Source organism: Chlamydotis macqueenii, chromosome 13 (assembly GCF_036417535.1).
Source record: "Chlamydotis macqueenii isolate bChlMac1 chromosome 13, bChlMac1.mat, whole genome shotgun sequence".
Lineage (NCBI taxonomy): Eukaryota > Metazoa > Chordata > Aves > Otidiformes > Otididae > Chlamydotis > Chlamydotis macqueenii.
In genome coordinates this window covers 14,987,834-15,010,112 of record NC_141568.1, presented here as the reverse complement: position 1 = coordinate 15,010,112, position 22,279 = coordinate 14,987,834, and the positions used below count along the sequence as shown (strand labels likewise).

The window sequence follows — 22,279 nt, the reverse complement described above, 5'->3', positions numbered from 1 at the left end:
CACTAGGCTACTGAACTCAGTGGAGGTGGCCACCAGGCAGAGCCTCAGGGGACTTGGGCTCTGAAGAGCACCCTGTTAAACTTCCTCATCCCATCCCTTCACCAGGGCTTGGAAAATCCCCTTGGAGAGAGGTTTTTTTTTTCAAAGATGCGGTCTCCAGAGAGAGCATCCCTCACCACACTGGCCGAGCCAGAGATGCCGGGATGTGCGAGGGAGCAGCGTGAGGGATTCGGTGTTTTACAGAGACAGCCAGAACGTAGGGTCCTTACCAATGATGGTGCATCACCAGGGGCTGATGTAGCCGTTGCCAGACTGCAACCTGAATTCATGCATCTCCTCGAGAGCTGGGTTGGCTATCTGTTCATCCATCCCTTCCAGAACTCCTCACACATGGTATCGGGGTGCCCTTCTCATGGGACACCTCGAGATGAGTTGTAAGTAGCCATGGTGTGCCATGTTGGCTGCAGTCAGGACTTTCCCTGGATGCTCTCACCAAGAGGTCCGCTGGACCACCAGCACACTTTGCCAGCTTTGGCTGTTCCCCAGCTCTCCCCAAAAAGGCCAGTGTGCCGTTAGGGTGACCTAGGTGGCTCTCCCCTTGAAGCCAATCCTTGGCCTTCGTCATCTTCCCATTGCTCAACAGTGGAGGGTGCCTCCCAGCCATGCTGTGCTGTTAGGAAACACTTAGAGATAACTCCATTACCTTTTGACCTACTAGAGCTCTTCCGTACCCGTTCTGCTAATTACAGCTCACCCTTCTCAGGGGAAGCGGGGCTGGTTTGACCGCAGCCGCCTCCCACACCCTTCCTAGGGCTGCTCGCCCAGGTCCCCAGGCGGGGAGACGGACACTGCATCTTCTTCCTAGTGCTCCCCTTGCCCTAGGCTGTTCCTCCAGCTCGCTAGAGCCTCCCATGACTAACAGGTTTTGAGATAATTGTTCCACTCCCTAATCTCATCTGCAGAAGATTCATGACATTGTTTTCAAGGTGCCATAAGCCATTTCCAAGGGCTCTAAGCCCATGAGGGATGTGATTCATCCAGGCTGCTCCCATAGGTACTTAATCTTCTCCAAAACAGCAAGTCCTTCTTCCACAGCTATTATCTCCTTAGGAAACTCCACCCAGGCAAGTGCCTAACAGGGCACTTTTGTCTGTTTGGCATTGATGGAGACTTGTTCCAGCACTTGCTTCCTTGCACAGACCACAAGGTACGGTTCTTCCCCGGAAGGAATTGTCTCAGGAGAGGGAACCATGGGGCTGAGACCTCCTTGGCCGTCACTTGTGGGCTACCGTGCACCACCAAGCCTACAGGAAAGGAGATGCTGCAAGTGTCCCTTGCTAATTAAAGCAGATGGAGCTCCTATTCTCCCACACCATGTCCTCAGAGTCCTTAGGATGGATGTGGGTCCATTCTTCTTCATGGGGAAGATGTGGGACACTGGAGCCCGTTGGCGTCTGGGGCCAGAGACAGTTCAGGATTGACAAAGGCCATTGCACTACCTGGAATTAACTCTCGTTTTGACCCAAAGCATCTCGCAGAGGACAGTGATTCATCACCCCCAGCACCAAATATTTGTGTCCTACCACTGAACTTGCACTGTTTTACTGGTTCTGGTTGGATTTTGCTGCCGGAGTGGGAGCTGTCTGTTGTGGCTTTCTTCTCCGGGGAGGGCAGATCCTCGGATGCCTGTGATTCAGCTAAACCAGGCTCAGCTCCAAAGCTTTTTGCACCCTTTCCTGCACCCTGCGCTTTAATGTCCCCATGGTCCTTTCTGAAGCCCAGGGCATGGAAAGTGGGTCTATCAAAGCCCAGCCTTGGAGGCATTTCCCATGGCATGGCCAACCTGAGCCACAGCCGCCCAAGGAGTCACCTTAACTCCCTGTGCTGGGACCTTCTCCCCCTTCTCCCGCAGGATTTTCCATCGCTTGTTTCCGACTTCAGGCCATGACTGAGGAGTTTTTGGGGCATTTTCCTTATGTTTTGCTGCTGTAAAGCACAGGCAACTGTTCATGCCCATCATCCCATGCATCAGATGCCGTGTTGGTGGGATCAGCCTGAGTCCCAGGCTTTGATCCTCCATTTGTGGGGGCTTTCCACGCACCTCGGCTGGACGGTGGGCAGAGCCCAAACCCCTCTCCAACCCCTGGCAGGACCTCTCTGCTCCCAGGGTGCTGCGGCTGGAGCAGCTCCTTTGAGGAATACCAGGGCTGCTCCCCAGGACAGCATTGCTCCAGCATGGAGCATCCAGCCATGTGCTGACCCTGGAGCCAGCTCTTTGCAAATCCCTTGGTCTTCAGAAAATTCCTGCCTCTGACTTGTTTTTTTCAGGTTGCACAGGATCCCCAGGTATTTACAAAACACAGCTCCGCTTCCAGCTGCATTCATGGCTTCGGGAGAGGTTTCACCTTCTGGGAAGCCGCTCCCCAGCCTGACCTCTGGCTATTCTGGCCCAATGAGGACCCCATGTCGCCGTGCCCCGCTTGCCCACGTCACCCTGGCAGCCCCTTTGCCAGCTGGGCTTTCTGCACCACGGTTCTCCGAACAAGAGCTGCTTTTGGGCTGCAGGGACCTTGCTCCTGCAGCGTGGCTGGGAAGCGTAGCTGACATTCGGCAGTGCTCCCAGTTTTGCTAATGCCTGGTACTCCACATCCCACATCCCCCAGAGCACATGTGGTACCCGTGCCAGGCTTGCTTTGCATCACCCTCCCATCTCCTGCCTCTTCCGTGCTCATCACAGGGCTTCTACCTTGATATTGGGGCAATGGGGACAGGGGAACCATGGCTCCCCCTTGGCCGCGAGAAGGATCCCAAGGGAATCTGGTTGGGCCGTGCTCTGGGTGACATCCTGCCGCCTCTGCCCCCAGGGCAGTAGGTCATGGCAGCTGTGACCTGCTTCCCATCCCACTCCTCCGTCCAGCGGTTGAGGAGTGGAGCGTGTCACCAGCCTGGGGTTTCTCAAGATAGTTGGGGCCAGGAGGTAGAGGAGCTGAGACAGCAGGAGAAATTTGGATCATGGCAGGGGAGGAAGGTTGGCAGATGATCATGATGCTCCTGGAAGGTGGCTGGGGCACTCCGGCGCTTGCAAGAAGCCCTCTGGATGGCTCCAACCCATGAACAGAAGCCAGGTTGTGCTGTCTCTGGTGGGAACGGTGCTCCTCACGCAAGGTAGTGGGGCTTCATGGCAACCGCCAGCCCAGGACCGCAGGGGTCCCCCTCTGAGCTCAGGGACAGTGGTGGGGATGTGCCCACATGGCACGAGGCGGGACCCTGTGCTGGGACAGTCCTGCGGAAAGAGCTGTCAGGGTGGGATGGAGGAGGCAGGGGACATCTTTCAGCACTGTCTCTGTAAGGGGTGGGAGCAGGTCTCTGCCACCAAACCACTGCAGAAGCAGGCGAATGTGATTGCAAGTGGAGCTGGGCTGGTCCCCGCTGTCCCCTGCTCGTCCCCCCCAGCCTGGAAGGGGGCCAGGGCGAGGTGGGGGCCAGGGCCAAGCGCTGTCGAGACGTCTGAGCGCAGCAGGACAACAGCCTGTCCCCGCCAGCCAGACGGATGGCCGAGCCCAAGGACGCAGCTGTCATCCCACCGGGGACATGGAAGCAGCAGGACATCTCGCTGGGGTGGGGTGGGGGTTGGGGAGCGGGGTGCAGCCCCTCTGGGTGCCGGGGAGAGGGGGAGCCGAAGGCCAGCGGGCGAGTGCTCGAAAGGTGGCGGGACGCGAGGCATCGCTTTTGGGTGGCCTCGCCGTGCCCCCTCGTGGCAGCAGGACACAGATGGTGGCCCCGGGCTGGCGCGGGCGAGGGCCCACGCAGGGCTGAGCCCGGGTGCAAGCAGGGATGGAGGCAGGGATGGGATGGAGGGGCCGGGTACCACGAGGTGCCCCAGCAGGGCCACCTCGTCCCCCCGGAGCATCCTCCTAGGGATGCAGCAACCCAAACCCGGCACTGCCGATGCTGCCGTGCATGCCCTGGGGTCCCCACCAAGCCTCATGCGTGGCAGCCCCCCAACCTGCCTCGGCTCGAAGAGGAGCCCCCAGCATCCCTCTCCCTCCCGGGGCGGGGAAGCTGCCCCTGCACCCGGTGTATTTTTGGCATAAACCGCTTGCGCCACGGCCAAGCCAGGAACTTCAGGCGCCGCTCAAGGGCAGCACGCATGTACCCGGGGCCAGGAATCCTGAAAATATCACCAAGGCTGAAAAAAAAAAACCAACAACAACAAAACAAAACAAAACAAAAAAACCCAGCTGGAAAAAAATAAGCAGGGGTTGGAGGAGGCCTTCGCTGAGGACACAGCTGCCCCAAGTGCCGCCAAACTGCTCAGGAGTGGGCATTCCCTGGCACCCTGCCTCAGTTTCCCCCAGTGAGCCCTCGGGAGCAACAGTCCGGGGGTTGTCACTTGTATGATGTCACTTTGGGTACCTGGGGCAGGTGCAGTGGAGCGGGCAGATGCTTTTCTACTCCTGCTGTGTACCTGAGCTGCTCACTATCGCCTGTTGTGACCTCTCCGTCCTCTCTTTTCCCAAATCAAGCACCCAGAGAGGAAGAGAGCCAGATCATGTCCTGGGGCACCTCTGGGACACCTGTGGCTCTTGGCAAGCCATCCCACTGTCCCCAAAGCCACCTGGGAACACTGCAGGCACCACGAGAGCTGGGTGGGCTGGCACAGGTTGCTCCTCCAAGGCTGCCGGTGCATCCAGCCTCGCGGGAGAGGGACAACCCTGGGCAGAGGTTAGCCGGGAGGAAGCTGCTGCCCTGCCCAGTGGAGTTTTTCTTCATTCCTTGAAAGCCGCAGAGACCTGCTGCGCGGGATTCAGGGCTGGAGGCAGCGCCGAGGTGGAGCTGCCGTGATGGATGAGGCGACATCGTTCCCAAATGCCTCTGCCAGGGGTGACGGTGCCCAAAGTGCTGCAGCTGGCAGAGGGGGACGCTCGGGAATGGTACTCACGCACCCGCTAGCACCCGCGGGCAGCATCACCACCATCACCCAGCTTGGGTTTTAATCCATGCCGGAGCGGTGCTGGAGGTGACATGTTCCTGCCTGGACATCTCCCAGGCCCCATGGGGACGGGCAGACGCTATCCTGGCTGCATTGACATCACAAGGCAGCCCATCTCTGCCAAGCACGGGGAGACGTTTCCAAGGCTTCCAGCTTGGCCAGGTTTGCTGGGGACAAGGTGGCCGCTATGCCCCAGACCTGCTCCAGGAGGGGACCAACCCCACCTCAGAGCCAGGTCCTGGTCTGGCTAAAATCCCCCAGGAAAGGTTTGTAAGGGAGAAGTGAGGTTTGAGATGAGGCCCACAGCCTTGATTTTACAGTGCCGTGGCCTTGTGCTCGAGCCGCCGCTCCTGCCCTTGAGCGTGCAGCTTTGAAGCTGGCAGCCGTCCTCGCTCCTTCTGGTGGGGTCCCCTCGGGTGTCCCGGGACAGGGGGGATCACGCTGTCCCTGGGGGAGATGACGGTGCCCGCAAGCCACAGGGCTGGCTGCTGTGGGCTGAGTGCTTGTCCCAGGCAGCAGCGCCAGGGATGCAGTGGGAGGGATGCTGGCTCAGCCCAAAGGGGAGTACAACATCACCTCGGCCCCTCGGGGCTCTGGAAGGGGATGGGGACACTGGGGTCCCCAGGCAGGGCCAACCCTGGGGCATCTCCAGCAGCACTTGGGTCCTGTTCAGGACCATGGCATCGAGAGTCTCCAGCACGCCAGCCCAGCGGCGGGGTGACCCAGGCGCAGGCACAAGGGACGCTGGCAGCACGTTAGATCACTTTATTGCCACAGCAGCCACGGGCCAGACCCAGTTCCCAGAGGAGGGTCTGGGCCCAGCCCCTCGACCCCTCTAATACTGTTGAGAAGACAAACCCCGAGGCTCCACGCCCACACCCGGGCACCGAGCATCCTCCATCCCGGCCTCCACGGAGCAGCTCCAGGGCATCACTCCCATCCTGCTGCCTGCACCTCCGGCAGCTGGAAGGTGGCAGGGAAAAGCAAGGCGAGACCAAGGGTGCAGAGTGTGCCAGTTCTGGAGCAGCAGGGGCTGCCACCGCGTCCTGCCCCGGGGGCTGCTGGTGGTGGGGAGCACCACGAACCCCCTCAAACCTCCATGCCGGGTGCCCGCCCCAGGCCCAGCGCCTGCACCATGTCGTCACTGAGCCCGCTCTTCAGCGTCCGTCTCACTGTGGGAAGAGGAGAGCGTGGCACTGGCAGCGTGAGCAGCGATGGCTGCCAGGGTCACCAGACACAGTGGCCTGGGCGTGCTGGGGAGGGGTGGCAATGGGGCACAGTGGCATAGTCTGGTCTGTAGGCCAGTGGGCTCAGGGGTGGCCTGTGGGGAAGGAGTGAGGCAGAGGATGGGGACAAGGACACAGAGGTGGGACAGGACATGGGGGACAGGGACACCGAGATGGGAAAGAGCAGCATCTGGGCAGGGACAGAGAGATGGGAGAGGACAGAGGCAGGGGCAGAGCATGGGGACAGAGACAGGACAGGGCATGAGGACAGGGATGGGACTTACAGGACTTCCTGTTGCCACGGGACCTCCTGCGCTCCTTGTTGGCGCAGGGCCGGGGGTTGGGGTTGTGCGTCACTGATTTCACCAGTCGGTCCATGATTTCATCCGAAGCATCGTCGGGGGAGCTGGGAACGTCCTCCTGGGCTGGAGAGCCCTGGGTCGGGGTGGTGTGCCCCGTCCCTGCATGGGGACAATGAGGATGCTGGCATCAGTGGTGCCCAGCCAGCTGGACATGCCTTGAGTGCCTCTGCCACCTTGCTCCTACCCCGGCTGGCCCGGCTGCGGCGGGCAGGAGCATCTGTGGTGGAGGTCAGCAGGCTCTTCATGCTCTCGTGACCTGCTTCCATCTGCTCCTCAGGGCCACTGGACACCACGGCGGGTGGCGAAGGGGCCTCAGTGATGCTGGAGAACTTCTCGGTCTGCAGCAGGAGGAGAGGTAGGCATTGGGGACCTGAGGGGATCACCTGGTGGTGGTGGCTCGCAGATTGTCTCCGTACCTCGGTGATGAGCCGTCCTCGGGTCTTGTTGCGTTCGCGGTGGGCAGCCCGTTTCTTCTGCTGCTGCAGGACGCGCTCCCGGCAGGTGCGGTACTCCAGGGCGAACTCCCGCAGCAGCTTGCAGATGGGCGTCACCTTCACGTCCCGTGCCGCGCTGGCTGAGTACCCCAGGTAGAGCAGGAAGGAGTGAAACCTGCAGGGACGCTGGTCATGGCAGGCGACCAACAGGACCGCAGGGCTCCCGCCACGACCCCAGGACCTCGAGCCACTGACCTGTTGAGGACGCGCCTGTGCACCACCTTCAAGATGACAATGCGCTGGGTGCTGTCCTTGAGGAAGTCCGTCAGCTTGCTCTTCAGCACTGGCTTGGTCTCGTGCTTGGCAATCACCTTCAGGTTGTCCCAGGAGGCCCTGCACCTCCGTTCCAGCTGCACCAGGCTGTTGGCCAGCTCGTCAAAGTCAACCTGGAAGAGCGAGACATCAGCCCTTGGCCGTGCTGGTGGAGCTGGGCAGCCATGGGACCCACACTCTTGTCTTGCGCGAGTGTCATCTGCCTTGCCTCACCTTGGCGGAGCGGGTGATGGAGGCAATCTCTGAGTAGAGGTCAGTGGTTTCCGGGAACTTCTCTACCACCATCTGGCAGAGATGGTGCAGCAGGGACTGCCGGTGCACTGTGTCCTTCACTTCTGAGACCTTCTCCAGGTAGCCCAGCTCAAAGCCTCTGCTCTGAAAACCCGATGGACTCAGCAGGGCCTCTCCATCTCTCCTCCAGCAGACCTGCAGTCTGCAGTTCCACTGGGCCCCCACCAGCACCACCCAGCCTCAGGCACTGTCCCAGGCTTCCCATGGTCCCTCTTGGGTACCCACACACCACAGCTGGTCCTGTTCTTGCAGCACTCAAGACAGGCCACGTCCCTCCTCACCTGGGAGCCGTTCAAGAAGTTGCCCATGGCCAGTAGTGTGGCCAGGATGCACTTGAAGGTGTGATTTCTGGCCAGCTGCTCCATGCCCACCTTCAGATCAAACAGCGGCTCTGCAATCTCCTGGGGGAGGAGAGAGACAAGTGAGACCCCCTGGCCGCCCTTTCCTTTGGGAGCTTCCACATTCGTCCTTGCCCACAAGGGCAACCACCCCATGGTAAACCCAAGCCCACGCTTGCCTTGGAGACCTGCAGCCCATCCCCAGCCAAGAAAGCACCTCCCATACTGGACATGGCTGGTCCCCACCAGGAACACGTTTGGCTCAGCGCTGCTGGGGCTGGCAACAGTGGGAGGGCAGAGGTGCGATGGGGTACATGACTCTCTACCTGCTCCAGGCTCTCGTAGTCCAGCTTGAAGGCCCAGAGCTGGAGCCTGGCTGTAAGGTCACTGATGGAAGACAGGGCAAGCAGGAACTGCTCTGCAGAGCCCAAGGGTACATCAGGGTTGGCCAACTGGGCCTCCTGGATCTTCTGCTTTTCCTCCTCGGTCGGGACCATGGTCAGGATTTTCTAGAGCAGGCAAAGAGGGATAGATAAGACTCCAGACATGCCACCATGGGACGTGTCACCCCTGACAGTGCAGAAATCATGGCACGGAGGCCTCCTGGCCAGGGGAAACGACCCACATGAGGTCCTCAGAGAAGCTGAGCTTCTCTCATGCTCACCTCTATCCCTTCTTTATTGACTGCAAACTCATCAAAGTTGAGCACAGCTGTCTTGATGATGTGCATGGGTGGCAGCACCGTGAGGCCAATGTTGATAGCGTTGCTCCTCTTGGGGTCCAGCACCACCACCACCTTCTTCCCATCGATGGCCTTCTGCAAAGAGAACAGGAAGGATGTGGACAGCCAGGCAAAGGGCTGACCTTCACGAAAACACCATGGACACAGGAATCAGGGACGTGATGGTGAGCCAAACTCGTGCACCGCCCATCCCCACCGAGTGTCCCGGCTGCAGGTACCCATCCTCAGCATAGAGCAGGGGTGACAGCACGTGCCTAGGGTCCCCACAGGAGCTAACAGCCTTCTTCCCACCCCTCAAGCTCCCTTGGCTGATGGGTGCCAATCCGCTGGTACCTTTGAAGTTGGCACTTCCTTTGATCGCGACTCAAAGAGATGCTCCAGTTTGGCAGCATTGACCTCAACACTCTGCAGGGATGCCCACAGCGTTGCCTGGCCAAACCTGCCTGGCCCCACAGTGCCATCCAGCTGCTTCAGCTCCTTCCAGAAGAGCTTCACTGTCCTCTTCTTCTTGGCCTGGGAAGGGCAATCTGTTGCTGAGGGGCCTGGCAGCCCTGGGGGAGGTGGGCAGCCAGGGACCGGTGGAGGTGGAGGGGAGCCAGGGAATGCAGGAGGTGGAGGGGGAGGTGGTGGGTAGCCAGGGATCGTAGGTGGTGGAGGAGGAGGTGGTGGGCAGCCAGGGATGGCAGGAGGTGGAGGGGGAACCATGAGAGCTCCAGTGCTTGTTGCTTCTATACTGGGAGGGAGGATGGAGCCATTGGCTATGGGCCCCGAGTCCAGGACATCAAAGTCTTCTTCCTCCCCCAAATCAGTGAAGTCCAAGTCCTTGATCTTCAGCTGCACGGGGCTGGACTCCAGGTGCTCCCACGTCAGCTCTGCATCCTTCTTGATGGGCATCATCCCGGTGTTCTCCAGCTTCTGTGTGTGGGTCTCAGCATCCACGCTGGACATGGCCCGTGCCAGCTTGGCATGGGCACTGGCCACCGGCCCATCCGGAGCCCTGCCATGGAGCCAGGTGCTCTCCTGCTCCCGGTTGCCACCTCCCTCGGTGTCCATTTCCATCGTGCCCTGGACCAGGGGGGACGATGGTCCCTCGGGGAAGACCTTCTCTCTCCCTGGCTCCGAGGAGCCCTTGGCGTAGAGCATGTCCAGCATAAACTTGGTGTCGGAGGAGATGGCACTGCAGGAGTCGGTGGCATCTGCCCGAGCCAGGCGGGGCCCTGCAGAGAGAGGGGAAGATGCTGGGACTACGTGCTTGGAGGGGCAGGTGCTGCTGGGCGGCATGTGGACTTAGGATGTTGGGCATGTTCGGACGCCGGTGTTCCGAGCGGGATGGGGAGGTACCACCCAGCTCCTCCATGGCTCTGGGTATCACAGGCGTGGGCTGGGGGCAGAGGGGCCACTAATGCCCACCCCAGGGACTCCGCTGAGCCCAGGGCTGAGGACACACACCCCAGCAGCACCTACTTATGCCGAGTGGCTCCGTCCCAGGCTCCGGGGTGCCGCTGTCCCTGTCCCACGCGAGAGCCGTGGGATGCTCCAGCGCAGCATCACTGAGGACATCGAGCCGTCCCTTGGCCATGGAAGAGATTTTCTCCTTCTGGGCAGCAGCCAGGTTCTCCAAGAAGCGAGCTCTGTGAGACAGGGGGGGATGCTGGCTGGGAGCAAGGCAGGGACGGAGACGATGGGGACAACAGCAAACCACGCCATGCCGCACTGCACCGCAGCCAGCCCCGCTGCACAGACAGCCCCTGCACTGGGCACATTGTGTCAGGGACCTGGAGGATGCAACCTCCTGTGAGCTCTGCAGAGAGACAGGTGATGCCACCACGGCTCGGGGACAGGGACGCCACAGCCCTGTGCCATCAGGGTGCCGCCGTCACCCATTGGTCCTGATGGACCCAGTGCTCACCGCAACCCTCATCCAAAAGCTGCAAAACCCAGGAGGGCACCCGGGTAGAGACTCGTGGGGACCCTTCTGCTCCTCCTGCCCTGCGTGGCCGGAGCCCAGACACCACTGGCCGGGCACCGGCCCAAGGAAGCGCACGCCTGGAGACACACGCATGCCTCTACTTACTCAAACTTCCTCAAAATAGGCTTGTCCCCATGCGAGGAGGGGGCATCCTCCCGCCTGAGGGAAAACAGGGGTTAGCCCCCGCTGCTGGCAGTCCCCCCGGGGCTCGTGCCTCCTGCACGCACCTGCCTGGAAGCCCTCCAGCGTGGGACCCTCGCCCTCCTGTCACCCCACAGCCCTGGGGTTCATGGGGAGCCAGGAGAGCCCCAGCGAGTCCCCTCCTGCCCGGGCACCGCGTGGCACTGGGTGCTGGTGAGACGGGGCAGTGTCCCCCCGCACCAGAGCCACCCGGTTTGCCACCAGGATGGCGATGCCAGCCCCAGGGTGGGCTGTGCCAGCCCCAGCAGGGACCCCTCACCCCAGAAGCAGGGACCAGAGGGTGCCATCACCCCGTGGGGGATGCTGGTGATGGGGGGAGCGGGCTGGGGTCCCACGGGCAGGGCTCAGAGGGGAGAGACGATGGATGGGGAGAGCGAGGCGGGCGCGGGGGGCAGCGAGCCGGGCAGGGCAGTGCCCGCTCCCACGGGAGCATCGTGCCGGGAGGGAGCGGACGCGTGCAGAGCCCGGGCACTTACCAGACAGGGGCAGTTTGGTGCAGCCTGCAAAAGGAAAGATAGAAAAAGAGTGGGCAGAGGAGAGGGCAAGCGTGGGCAGAGAAGAGCAGCGAGGAGGAGCTGGAGCAGAGCTGTGTGCGCCCGAAGGATGCCCCGGAGCCCCTGGCCGGACCCTCTTGGATGCCCGCTCCCCCATCACGCTTCTCTCCAGCCCCAGTGCCTGCCCAGACCCCGTTTCCCCCCGTGAGCCCTCCGGCAGCTCCAGGAGGACCCACCCTGCACCCAGCCCCTCCCAGCTGCTTACTTGTAGACGCTGCGCTCGCCCGGGCCCGGGGGCTGCTCCTTCTCGGCCAGGGGGGAGGCCAGGGCCAGCCGCACGCTGGATGCACTGTTGTAGATGCTGCCAAGACAGGGTCTGGAGGAAGAGGTGACGGGGACTGAGAGCAGGTCCCGCAGAGCTGCCCTCTGCCCTGGCACCAGGAGCAGACCCAAGCGCTGCTCAGGCTGCATCCCAGCATCTTCGCCATCCCGGGAGCATCCCCACCACGGGCCACTTACTCTTTTGGGCTACTCAGTGCGGGGGCAGCCGGGGTGTCCTCAATGGGGGACTCCTTCGGGGTGCCAGGGGACCCCAGGGGCGGCTGGGCATCGGGGCTGGGCTCTGAGCAGCTGCCCTGGGATCGCCATCCACGCCGGCCCTCCTCCGTCCTCCTCCGCTCCTTGCGTGCCCCCGGGGACGGCTCCTCCACCCCGTCCTCCAGCTTGAGAGCGCTCTGTGGAGGGACCAGGGGGACATGGCACCAGGCATGACACCCCGGCCGCCCCATGCACCCGCTCTCCCCGCTACCACGAAACGCCGCGCATGGCCGTGGGAGCCCTGCTCACTTCGTAGAGCGTGAACTGCTGCTTCAAGTCGAGGTCGGTGCCCTTGCTGCCCAGGTACCGCTGCACCACCTGCTCCATGCCCTGCTGCTCCAGGCAGTCTGTCACGTCATAGAAGGTGTCCTGGTCCGGGAGGGCTGCCAGTGTCTGAGCATGGCAAGAGGGACGCTGCTGGGACCGGTGTGATCCACACCGAGCCCCGCCAGCATGGCGGCATGGCGGAGATGCCCTGCCGTCCCTCCAGACCTTGTTGATCAGTGTCATGGCAAACACCAGCAGCTCTGTGTCAGCCCCGTTGCGTTGCTCCAGGATGGCCATCAGGTTGGACCACGGGCACGTGCCTGGGAAAAGTGGCCTGTGCAGGTGACATGTGGGCCATGGCGGGGACACTATCCCCCGGTGGGGACCTTGTGCGCAGCTGGGGCTGCACCCACCTCTCGCCTGGTCCACGGCGTTGACGGCACGGATGAGGAGCAGGGCGTTGGGCTCCGTGTACTCCACGAACACCAGCAGCAGCTTCAGTGCCATCTTCACCACCAGGCGAAACTGGGACAAGGGATGGTGGCTGGGACAGTGGCAGGTGGCTGTGTTCATGCCCCAGGGCTGGGGGGCTTTGCCATGGGGCCAGGGACTCGCCTATGGCTGTGATGCTGGTGGCCGAGGGGCACCAGGAAGGGACCCGGAGTGGGGCCCTCTCACTAAAGCTCTGTGCCTGGGAGCACAGTCACACCAGGATGGGGACCTCTGGGGACCCTGGGTGACTTCCAGATGGGTGGGAGCAGGACCAAACACATCCAAAGGCGCCAGGGCACTGAGCCCTGCTAAGTCCCCTGAGGGAGAGTGCGAGGAGACAGCCACAGGCACGGAGAGGCAGGGGTGTGCACCGGCAGCCCCCCAAAGGCAGCAGGTCTTACCGGGCTTCCCGACAGCGTGTACAGCCACTGGACTGTCTCGTTGTGGTTGATGACGCCCTGCATCCCGTCCACGAAGAGCATGACCTGGCTCAAGGCTGCAAGGCAGAGAGCAGGCGTGGTCACGGCGCGGCGGGCAGGCACCCCAAGGGCGAGGTCTGGCAGCCGCCCGCAAGGTAGCCCAGCCAAACTCGCTTGCTTGCCCTGCCGCGTGCCAGCCTTCCTCCCCAGAGGTGACAGGTGCCCTGCACCCAAATACGGACCCCGGAGGATGTAATTCTGGTAGTTCTGGTCAGCCTCTGCTCCCACTTTGATTAGGCACGTCAACCCATCCAGGTTCACGAACTCTGGCACCAGGTCCTTGTCCTCCTGCCAGGCGAAGCGCAGGCATTGCTGCAGCGTGGGGAGGCGGGGGGGACGGCCAGCCCCCGGAGAGCTCCCCCAAGCCCCGCACCGTGCCGGCACCACCATACCTGAAAAAGCTGCTTGAGGGAGAAGAGGGATCGCCGCAGCTCTGGTCCCTGCGAGTTGTACAGCTTCTCTGGAAGGAAAGGAGAGATGCGGCATGGCGGCGGGAGCTCGCTGCTGAACCGGGACTCCAAAATGCTCCCGGCTAACCTGGGAAAGCCCCGCATCCTGGCAGCCCCGTGCCGTCACCACAGGATGCCAGCGCTGTCGGACACGGGGGGTGGAAGCAGCTGCAGCTCCACAACTGCTTATTTCAGCCCTGCCACCTTCCTATTTCCTTTTTTTGCTTTTTATTTTTTTTTCTGCCCAGTAATGACATAAATATCCCCTCTGGTTTCCTGTGCAGAACCGAAACAGGAACACGGGCAAGAGGCTGAGCCACTTTTAGCCGCTCCTCCCCAGGCACAGCTCTGGAGCCCCCGGCAGCCCCGTGGCTTGGGAAGAGCCACAGGACAGGGACAGGAAGGATGACAGCGCGACACCGGCTGCTTGGTCACTGGGCTGGAGGCTGGACGGAGACTACAAGCTTATGGAGACAGTGCCTGCAGGCAGCAGCCAGCACGGAGCAGCCGGAGCAATGGGAAGCTGGAAAATCTCGCTTAAACTAGTGGAGACCAGAGCCATGGAGAGCCAGCGCCTCCCTCATCCAAAAATCCAAAAATCAAGTTATCCGAGCATCGAGCATCCCAAATTATTTGGGTCGGGGTTAGAGCTGTAACCAGCCAAAAGCAAGCTGTCCAAGGAGCCCTCCAGACACGCCGATGAGGGCTCTGTAAAACGCGAGGTCCCAGCAGCCTCCTCCGCTCGCTTATCGGCTTGTCAGAGCAGCCGAGAGGGAAAGCAGAGCAGCTCGGGACTCAGCCGGAGCCTGGGAACCGCCGGCAAAGAGCACGACCCCGACCCCGGCCTTCCTGCCCCTTCCCGCATCACTCGGCTGCAGCCCTGCATGGCCAGCTGATGCCCAGTCGGCATCGTCCTGCTCAGCGCTTGTTTCCCGCCACTGCTAAAGGGAAAAAAAGGCTTGAGACTCCCAAATATTTTGCAGAACCTCTGAGCGGGCTGCCTGGAGCTGCGGCAGCACTTTCTGCAGCACGAGACGTATTTGTTTGTAGCCTGCAAAGCTATATTTAGAGCTCGCCTGAATGACCCAGAATATCTGCAGCGGGAGGTGGGCTCCCAGATGAAGAGGCAAAAGTCCTGATCTCTGAGGAGGGAGGGGATTAACCCAGTGGGTCCCCACCAGCATCACGGGGACCGTGTCCCCTGCTCCTCTGGGAGGGTTACGGGGCAGGAGCAGCCCTGGGCTGCCTTGCTCCCCATCTCCATCACAAAAAGGCCAGCCAAAACTCACCACCAAGGGCAAACCCCCCACCATCCGGTGGAGGCCGAGCCGCTGGACCCGCACCAGCCTGAAGGAGGGAGCAGCCCTGACTCACCAATGATGGCGTGGACTCGGACGGAGAGCTGCGTGCGCAGGATCAGGGTTGGTCGTCTCCCCTTCCTAGGGCGGGGGGAAACAACACGTGAGCACCTGCAGCGGGACCACCATGGCCCCCAGCCCCTTGCCCATGGTGCCCGGCACTCACACGCATGTGAGGTCCCCGTGTCCCATCCCCAGAGGGCTCGGGCACCCCACATGCCTCACCTGACCTCCTCGTAGAAACTCTCCAGATCATCCTTCTGTTCCAGCAAGGACAAGTCGAGGTCCAGGTAGTGTCCGGAGGGCGAGACCTGCAGCGTGCAGTCCTCCAGCTGGGGACACAGACAGCCCGGCTGAGCCCCCCGTGCCCACCGCATCCTTCCCGGCTCTCGGAGGACACAGCACCTTGGGGTCACGCTCCCTCCCGTACCAAATCCACTAAGCAGCTGCATCCCAGAGTGAGGTGGCAGGTCCCACCCTGTCCCCAAGCCCCTGCGGGATGATGCCCTGGCACCCTCTGCCCCAGCCCGGTGGAAGATTGAGGGAGAAATGTGGAGCCCCAGGCTGGGAAAAGGTAAAAGCGAGGGCGGCCCCGCTGCCGCCGGGCTCCTTGGCAATTCCTTGGGCGGGAGCCGCTGCAAGAGGCTGATCCGCTCCCTCGGGCTCTCTTTAGTCAGCTGGGTGCGACCTGGGCAGGATCTGTCTCCTCCCAGGGCTGGTGCCTTCACCTGGGCAGATAAATCATCTCTGGTGGAAGGACTGTGTCTGCGGGAACTGCCAAGGCACCCAGCCCAGCCAGGGACACCCCAAACCAGGGCAAATCCCACAGGGACGTCCTGTGGCTGATGCAGCCTCTGGCTCAGCCCGCAGCACCTTCCAGCGGGATGGGGAAAAGCACAGCCTGAGGCAAGGCTGGGGTGAGGGCATCTCCCTCGAAAATCCACGTACAGCACCCACGGTGCACCCCAGCCAGCGGGCACGGCACCCACAAAACCCCCGAGCCACCTGGGGCCCGGCAGCACCCAGGCAGGACTCCCGGGCCAGCTCCACGTGGGACGGGGCAGTTTGCTCTCCAGGAATGAGTGAAGGCAGAGCACCCCTTGCACCCCAGCACATCTGGTCCCCTTCCTAAAGTATCTGCAGCCCCCTGCCCTGTCCAAGTTCACCCCACCTCTGAGGAACCGATGCTCCTTTCCAAATCTGCACAGTAACCTCCTCCAGCTACAAGCTCATGGAATCAGAGAGCGGTTTGGGTTGGAAGGGACCTTTAAAGCCCATCCCGTCCAACCCCCCTGCAAGGAGCAGGGACATCTCCAACCAGATCAGGTTGCTCAGAGCCCAGTCCAACCTGGCCTGGAATGTTTCCAGGCATCCACCACCTCTCTGGGTAACCTCTTCCACTGTTCCACCACCCTCATTGTAAAAAATTTCTTCCTTATATCTAGTTTAAATCTACTTCCTTCCAGTTTAAAACCATTACCCCTTGTCCTATCACAACAGGACCTGCTAAAAAGTTTCTCCCCATCTTTCTTGAATGACTTCACTGTGAGCATGACGTTAAAACCAGAGGGCAAAGAAAAAAACGCCATGTGCGTGAAAATAATTAATGGCTGTGACTAAGCCTTGGGATAACAGGCAATTTGGCAGGGCACTGCCGTTGGGGTGGACGCAGTTGTTACGTTTGTGTCCCGCTCCACCTCCCCTGGTTGCTGGCCGTGCCAGCCGGCCATGGCAACGTGTACCAAACACAGGCTGCTGGCACTGGGCAAGTGCTCCTGCCGCCAGCTCTGCCTCCACAGCGAGTCTTGCTAGCGCTGACCCCACGCAGGGTTTGCTTGCTGGGGAAAGCTTCAATTCCTGCGCGGGGAAAGGGTTCTCCTGGGCATCCCTGCATCCTCTCAGGAACAAGAGACCCCTTCTCCATCCTCTCAGGCATCCCTGCATCCTCCTGGGCACCCAAACACCGTGAAGAGCAACTCACGGCTCCAGCCCAAAAGCTTTGCCTTCTCTGGGCTGCCAGAGCCCCGGCAAGCCGGAGTCAACATCCCCAGCTCCTACTGGGGCCAGTGACAGGTCCCAGCTGGTGGGGGAGGCCAAGCCCCGGGGACCCGACCCCGCATGTTTCCCATGCGAGCTTGGCAGCGCTCCTCACGAGGGATGCTCCCAGCGCTGGGCCCGGGTTTGGCTGCGACCTTCCTGGCGAGCACCAGCCTCCAGGGACGGAGATGGGCTGTCCCAGGCTGACACTGCCCTTCCAAAAATCCCAGGGCGGCACTTCCGCGGCAGGGAGCACCGATTGCCCTAGAGCCGGGGTTACTCCCGCGCCCTCAGATGAGGTTTTGAACCACGCTGGGGCCTCAGGGATGTACGCTGCCAGGGACATCACGTTGGGGTCACGGGGTACCGAGAGCTCCCAGCGCAGGGCGGCTGTGATCCATCCGCCTCCTTCCTGTAAAAGCATTTTTAAAGTGCGCTGGGCTTTGAGAGTCACAGGGAGACGCAGGCAAAGCGGAGGTGGAAGAGAACATCCCACGCTCACACCTCCAGCCCATGGCTCCTGGGAGCCCCAGCCCCCCAGCAGTGGCACTGATGTCCTCCATCCACCCTGCCGCCTCAAACCCGAGACGTGGGGAAGGCGGAAACGCGCGGATCTCCCTGATCCTACCAGCACCCAGCAGCTGTGGCCAGCTTCGAAGCTCAGCAAGGACACAGGCGCCAGGCGAGCGAGTTCCCAGGGAAAACCGGCTCCATCCAGAGTGGGACCCAACCACAGGGATGTGATGGAGACCTCTAAGATGGAGACATCCTCCACCCACAGCTGCATTTCTGCCACCACCACAGCACTGCATCTTCCCGCTTACCCCTATCACGGCATCCCCACGCAGGAGGATGCTCCAGAGCCGGGCAGGGAATATCCTCTTTATCTGCCAGCAGAGGAAACACTTTTTCACCCCCCTCTCTAACACTTTCTTTTTGCAGCAACCACAATTTCCCAACATCATTGCGGCTCTTCTAGGAAGGCTATGGGGAAATTACAGAAAAAAAAAGATATAATTTGCTCCAGCTGAGGCACGGCTTGAGGCAGCAGTTAAAAGAAAAGCTGGGCCTTTCTGACCTTCTGGTGCATCACAAGCCCCTGCTCACCCTCCCAAAACATGTGGGGAGCTATGTCTCAGGAGCAAGCCCAGCCGGCAACCGAGCGTCTTCGCCGCGATTCGGTTTCAGGGCTGAGGGGTGTTTATTGCCAGGGCGCTCGGCCGCTGCATCCTGCCCGCTCCTGCCTGACAGATGGCAGCAAGTGGATGGGAGCGCTGCCACTGCCTTATCATGGAGGCGAAAAAAAAAATACCTGGGCCAGGGGGGATTTCTGGAGGTCACCCAGAGTCAGCCCAGAACTGCGCGCGAGCTCTCGAAGCTCCTCCAGCCAGGCTCATTGCTTATTAACAGATCTTTCGTTTCTCATCAACAGCGGGAGGACACCAGTCTTGGCGAGTGGCCAGTGTCCTGCTAAAGCCATGGCACGAAGGCCTGGCCCTTTCAAGCTGGTTAGGAAACAGGGCAAGAAGGGGCTTGTGCACCTCACGAGCACACCGAGGCTGCCCCAGCAGCTCTCCTCCATCGTGTCCGAGAGCCTGCAGCGAGCTCACGGCACCGAGGCCGGCAAGCTGTTTGCTCTTCCCCAGGTTTCCGGAGGAGGAAGGAGAAAGCAAAACTCCAGCCTGTTGGGTTTTGCAATTGTTTGGAAAAAATCCCTAGATTGAGAGGTGAGATAGTGCCGGGGGCAAGGGAGTGCAGTGGCCTTTGGGGACCAAAGGGACAGCCAAAAAAATCTGCCCTACCAAAACCTGCCTGTGGAGGTTCAGAAACCGCTCCCCCCCCCAGCACGAGCATCACCCAAGGGTACTAGAAAAATGCTGGAAAGCCGGAGAAGATAGTATCAGCCTGGAGCCAAACAATGCTGCGGCAGCAAACAAAGCGGGAAGGTATTTTCAAGCACAAACATGCTTTCCGGAGAGCATGAAAAAGTCATCAGCGGCGAGTTGTGCTCGGGGAGAGGAAGCACGGAGGGTGTCACAGGGCAGGACAGGCTGTTCGAGGCAGCGACACTGGCACGAGAAACCTCCTGTTCGTCATCTCTAGGGATGGTCCTAGCTCAGGGAGCGGCGCTGCTTGCCCAGGGAGGGCAGGATCCGGCTGGTCCCCCATGGCAGCTCATCCCCAGGGTGCCTGTGGTTCTCTGTCAGACGACGATACGGGGACCCCTGGCCCAGCTGCCTCCCAGCAGCTGCATCCTCCTCCCGGTGCTTTGCGGTGCCGGGCATGCTGCCCAGCACGCGTCACCTCGGGACAAACCTGGCACCGGGCATCCCCAGCTGAATTTTTTTTACAGCCAGTTCCTTGGGAAAAATCCGACTGTTCATTTACTAATTTTAGAGTGGCGAGTAATGGAGCTGAGCGCTACCTGGCACAAAGGGCACCAAGGGAGGTTTTGGCTGGTTGTGCCAGGGTAACGACATCTGCGCGGCTCCGGGGTGCCAGTTCCAAATTTGGGCTGAACTGGGTGATTTGGGTGACCGACCTCACTCCACAGGGAGAAAATCCCGCAGCAGGAGGCTCCCGATGGAGACACTGGCTCGTGCAGAGCCCGGTGAGCATCTCAGCTTGTCAGGTTGGGACGTAACGAAGGCAAAATGGTTTACAACCTATATAATCTATATCAACCAGGAATTTGGCTCATAAGCCCAGAGCAGGGTCCTAGGTGCTTGCCCGTGATTTTGCCATGGAGTGAGGCAGGGAAACTACAGAAAACACCACCCAGAGCTCGGCTTAAGCCAGGAACAGAGCCTGAAATCCCAGGATCGGCACACCTCTGCTGGGCACGGGATCTCCTAGCGGTGCCCCTGCCCTCGGGAACGCCGCGTCCAGCCCCCCCATGCCACCACAGCAGCACCCCGGGCTGGCGATCCCGTTACAGCCAGCTCCTGCCCAGGGACGAGAGCACACGCCTGAAATTTGAGTTTGCTCCATTCGTCATGTCTCGGGGCTGTTTGTTCCCAAACAAACTCCGTTTAGTCACCACCTAAAAATCCCATGACGGGCAACGACATGAGACACGGCTGCTTTGCTCCAAGAAAAATGAAAAGGGGGATGAAAGGGAGGGGTTTTTTGGTGCAGGCAAAAGTCTCACAGCGATCCCCTCTCCCCTGGCAGGCCAGCAAGCTCCGTGCCAGGCACATCGAGCCCATTCCATGCTCCCGTTGCCCTCATCTCTCCTGTCCGGCTCCAGGCAGGACCCACTCCCGGTGCCCGCCTGCGTTCCTGTCTCCCCTGCCCGCGTTCCTGCGGTGCTGCAAGACAGAGATCTCAAAGCTCTGCTGGGTCCCGCGTTCACAAAGAGGAAAACAAGCCGGTCCGCATCCTGTAAAGGATGCTCTGACAGCACCACGCCAACAGAAGACACCCAGGAGGGAGGGTCTCCTGCGCTGTGGCGGGCGGGGACGCCGGCCGGGTCCCCGGTGCTGAGGAGACAGAAGGCTGCCGTCCAGGCTCAGCTCCGCTGCCGGTAACCGGCGGGGATGGGGGATGCTGGGGAGGGGAGACGCTGCCTGGCTCAGCCCCGACGACACGGGGACGGCCGCCTGCCCTCGCCCTGCTTCCCCCTGCCCGGGTTCCTGCCCGCGCTGAGCGAGCACATCCTCTTCCTCCCCGTCGATTCATCCGGGGCCGGACGAGGACCGGCGTCTCCCGCGGGGGCTACACGGGTTCCGCCGTGACTCACACCGGGAGCGCCGCCCGGGCTCCGGCGGGGACCCACCGCCCCGTCCCTCGCCTCCCCGCTCCCTCCAGCCGATAAACTCCCCCCCGCATCCCGCCCGGTGCCTTCCCCGGCTCCCCCTCACCGGCAGCGGGGCCCCGAGCAGGTGGTGCAGGGCGGGTAGCTGAGCCCCCAGGGCCAGCGCCTCCACCACGGCGTAAACCGGAGCTCGCCTGGGTTCCGGGAAGCTGCCGCAACCGAAGGGATCCGCATCCTCCAGGTACTGCAGCCGGCACGGAACCACCGCCTCCGCCATGGCAGCGCCCCGCCGCTCCGCTCCGCCGGGGGGTGGGGCCGGCGAGGCCACGCCCCTAGACACAGGCACCGCCCACCGCTACACGGCCACGCCCATCTCCGGCTAAGCATCATACTTGGTCACGCCCTCTCTGTCATGACCACGCCCCCTCCGGCCGCGCCGTTCGCCGGTACCGGCCGCTCGGTGCCCGGCGCGCCCTCCCGCGGCCGCCTCCCGCCCCGCAGAGACGCTCCGCCGGGATGCTCCGGTGTCGGGGATGCTCCAAGGCCCCGGGAGGGCTCAGGGGTGCCCCGCGGTGCTGGTGGGGCTGCTTGCCACCCGGGTGAACTGGAACAGGGGTGGGCGGCTGGGCTGAAACTCCCCGTTTTTGGGCAGGGGGGAAAGCAGCCCTGGGCAGTTCGGGGCCAGGGGGGCAGTGGTACCATCCCGACCTCCAAGGCCGGCGTGGACACTAACAAGGGCGTCCCAGATGGACCACGACGTGTTCATCGCCACAGCTATGGCGGGTGTGGGAAGGAGCACCCAAAGGAGAGCCGGGACCCCCGGGAGGAGCCAGGGGGACCACGGCTGCACTGGGTACAGGACCGGGGACACGGGAAGGTCTCATCGCTCTTGGACTCAGCGTGGAGCATTGCTGGGCACGCCGGGCACAATCCAGCAAGGCGAAGCTTTTGCAAAGGCGATTTTACTTTCTTTTTGACTGATTACCCAGGCAGTGACAATGGCCTGATGTGACAGAGTCACAGGCCAGGTCCAAGAGGCTGGGGCAGCGGGGCACAACCGGCCCGAGGGAGGCAGAGCAGATTTAATTACACCCCTGACAACGTAAAAGGGGAGCAGGAGGCAGCCTCTGCTCAGTGAGGCCGTTCCTGCGTTGCCGTCCCTGGAAGAGCCGGCTGGCGCAGGGCAGCAGCAGCCATTTTCTTCTGCTGGCAAATGTTTGCTGCATGTTTGCACCGGGTCAGAGAGACGGGAAGAGGCGAAATCGTCGAGGCTGCTGAGGAGGAGTCCTGCAGCTCCTTCCCCCCGTAGCCTGGCACTTGGTGTCCGATGGTGGCCGTGTGTGAGGCAGCACTGGCCAGAGCGCTCTGCCCCGCCACAATGTCCTTCTGTCCTGGCTCTGGGGACACAGGGACACAGCTCAGAGCTGGCTCTCCATGAAGGACTCCGCCAGCGTCCCTTC

At 61.7% G+C, this 22,279-nt stretch overlaps 1 protein-coding gene across 2 annotated transcripts; it reads right to left on the bottom strand.

The window, feature by feature from the left end:
* Positions 1-5,743: 5,743 nt before the first annotated feature.
* On the bottom strand, positions 5,744-21,127 carry FHOD1 (formin homology 2 domain containing 1). Of its 2 annotated transcripts, XM_086758143.1 has the most exons (24): positions 20,926-21,127; positions 15,251-15,357; positions 15,042-15,106; positions 13,611-13,678; positions 13,401-13,506; positions 13,141-13,235; positions 12,661-12,772; positions 12,473-12,567; positions 12,230-12,373; positions 11,903-12,117; positions 11,649-11,759; positions 11,366-11,389; positions 10,794-10,847; positions 10,184-10,350; positions 9,053-9,936; positions 8,642-8,794; positions 8,304-8,486; positions 7,921-8,040; positions 7,562-7,723; positions 7,271-7,461; positions 6,998-7,190; positions 6,766-6,919; positions 6,504-6,680; positions 5,744-6,165 (listed from the first exon to the last, which is right to left on the bottom strand). In XM_086758143.1, exons 1-24 carry the CDS (start codon positions 21,094-21,096, stop codon positions 6,083-6,085), a joined length of 3,834 nt encoding a protein of 1,277 aa, XP_086614269.1. In that variant the 5' UTR covers positions 21,097-21,127; the 3' UTR covers positions 5,744-6,082. The 2 variants fall into 2 exon arrangements, with proteins under 2 accessions (XP_086614269.1, XP_086614270.1); XM_086758144.1 differs by lacking the exons at positions 10,794-10,847; positions 11,366-11,389.
* Between the last annotated feature and the right edge of the window lie 1,152 nt (positions 21,128-22,279).

What these genes read in the sequence shown, in the direction of transcription:
- FHOD1 (XM_086758143.1), bottom strand. Translation starts at nt 21,096, where the DNA reads ATGGCGGAGGCGGTGGTTCCGTGCCGGCTGCAGTACCTGGAGGATGCG. An exon ending in CACAGGCGCGTCCTCAACAG is followed by an intron (nt 7,191 to 7,270) that starts GTCAGTGGCTCG and finishes GCGTCCCTGCAG; the next exon opens with GTTTCACTCCTTCCTGCTCT. An exon ending in CCGTGGCAACAGGAAGTCCT is followed by an intron (nt 6,166 to 6,503) that starts GTAAGTCCCATC and finishes CTCTTCCCACAG; the next exon opens with TGAGACGGACGCTGAAGAGC.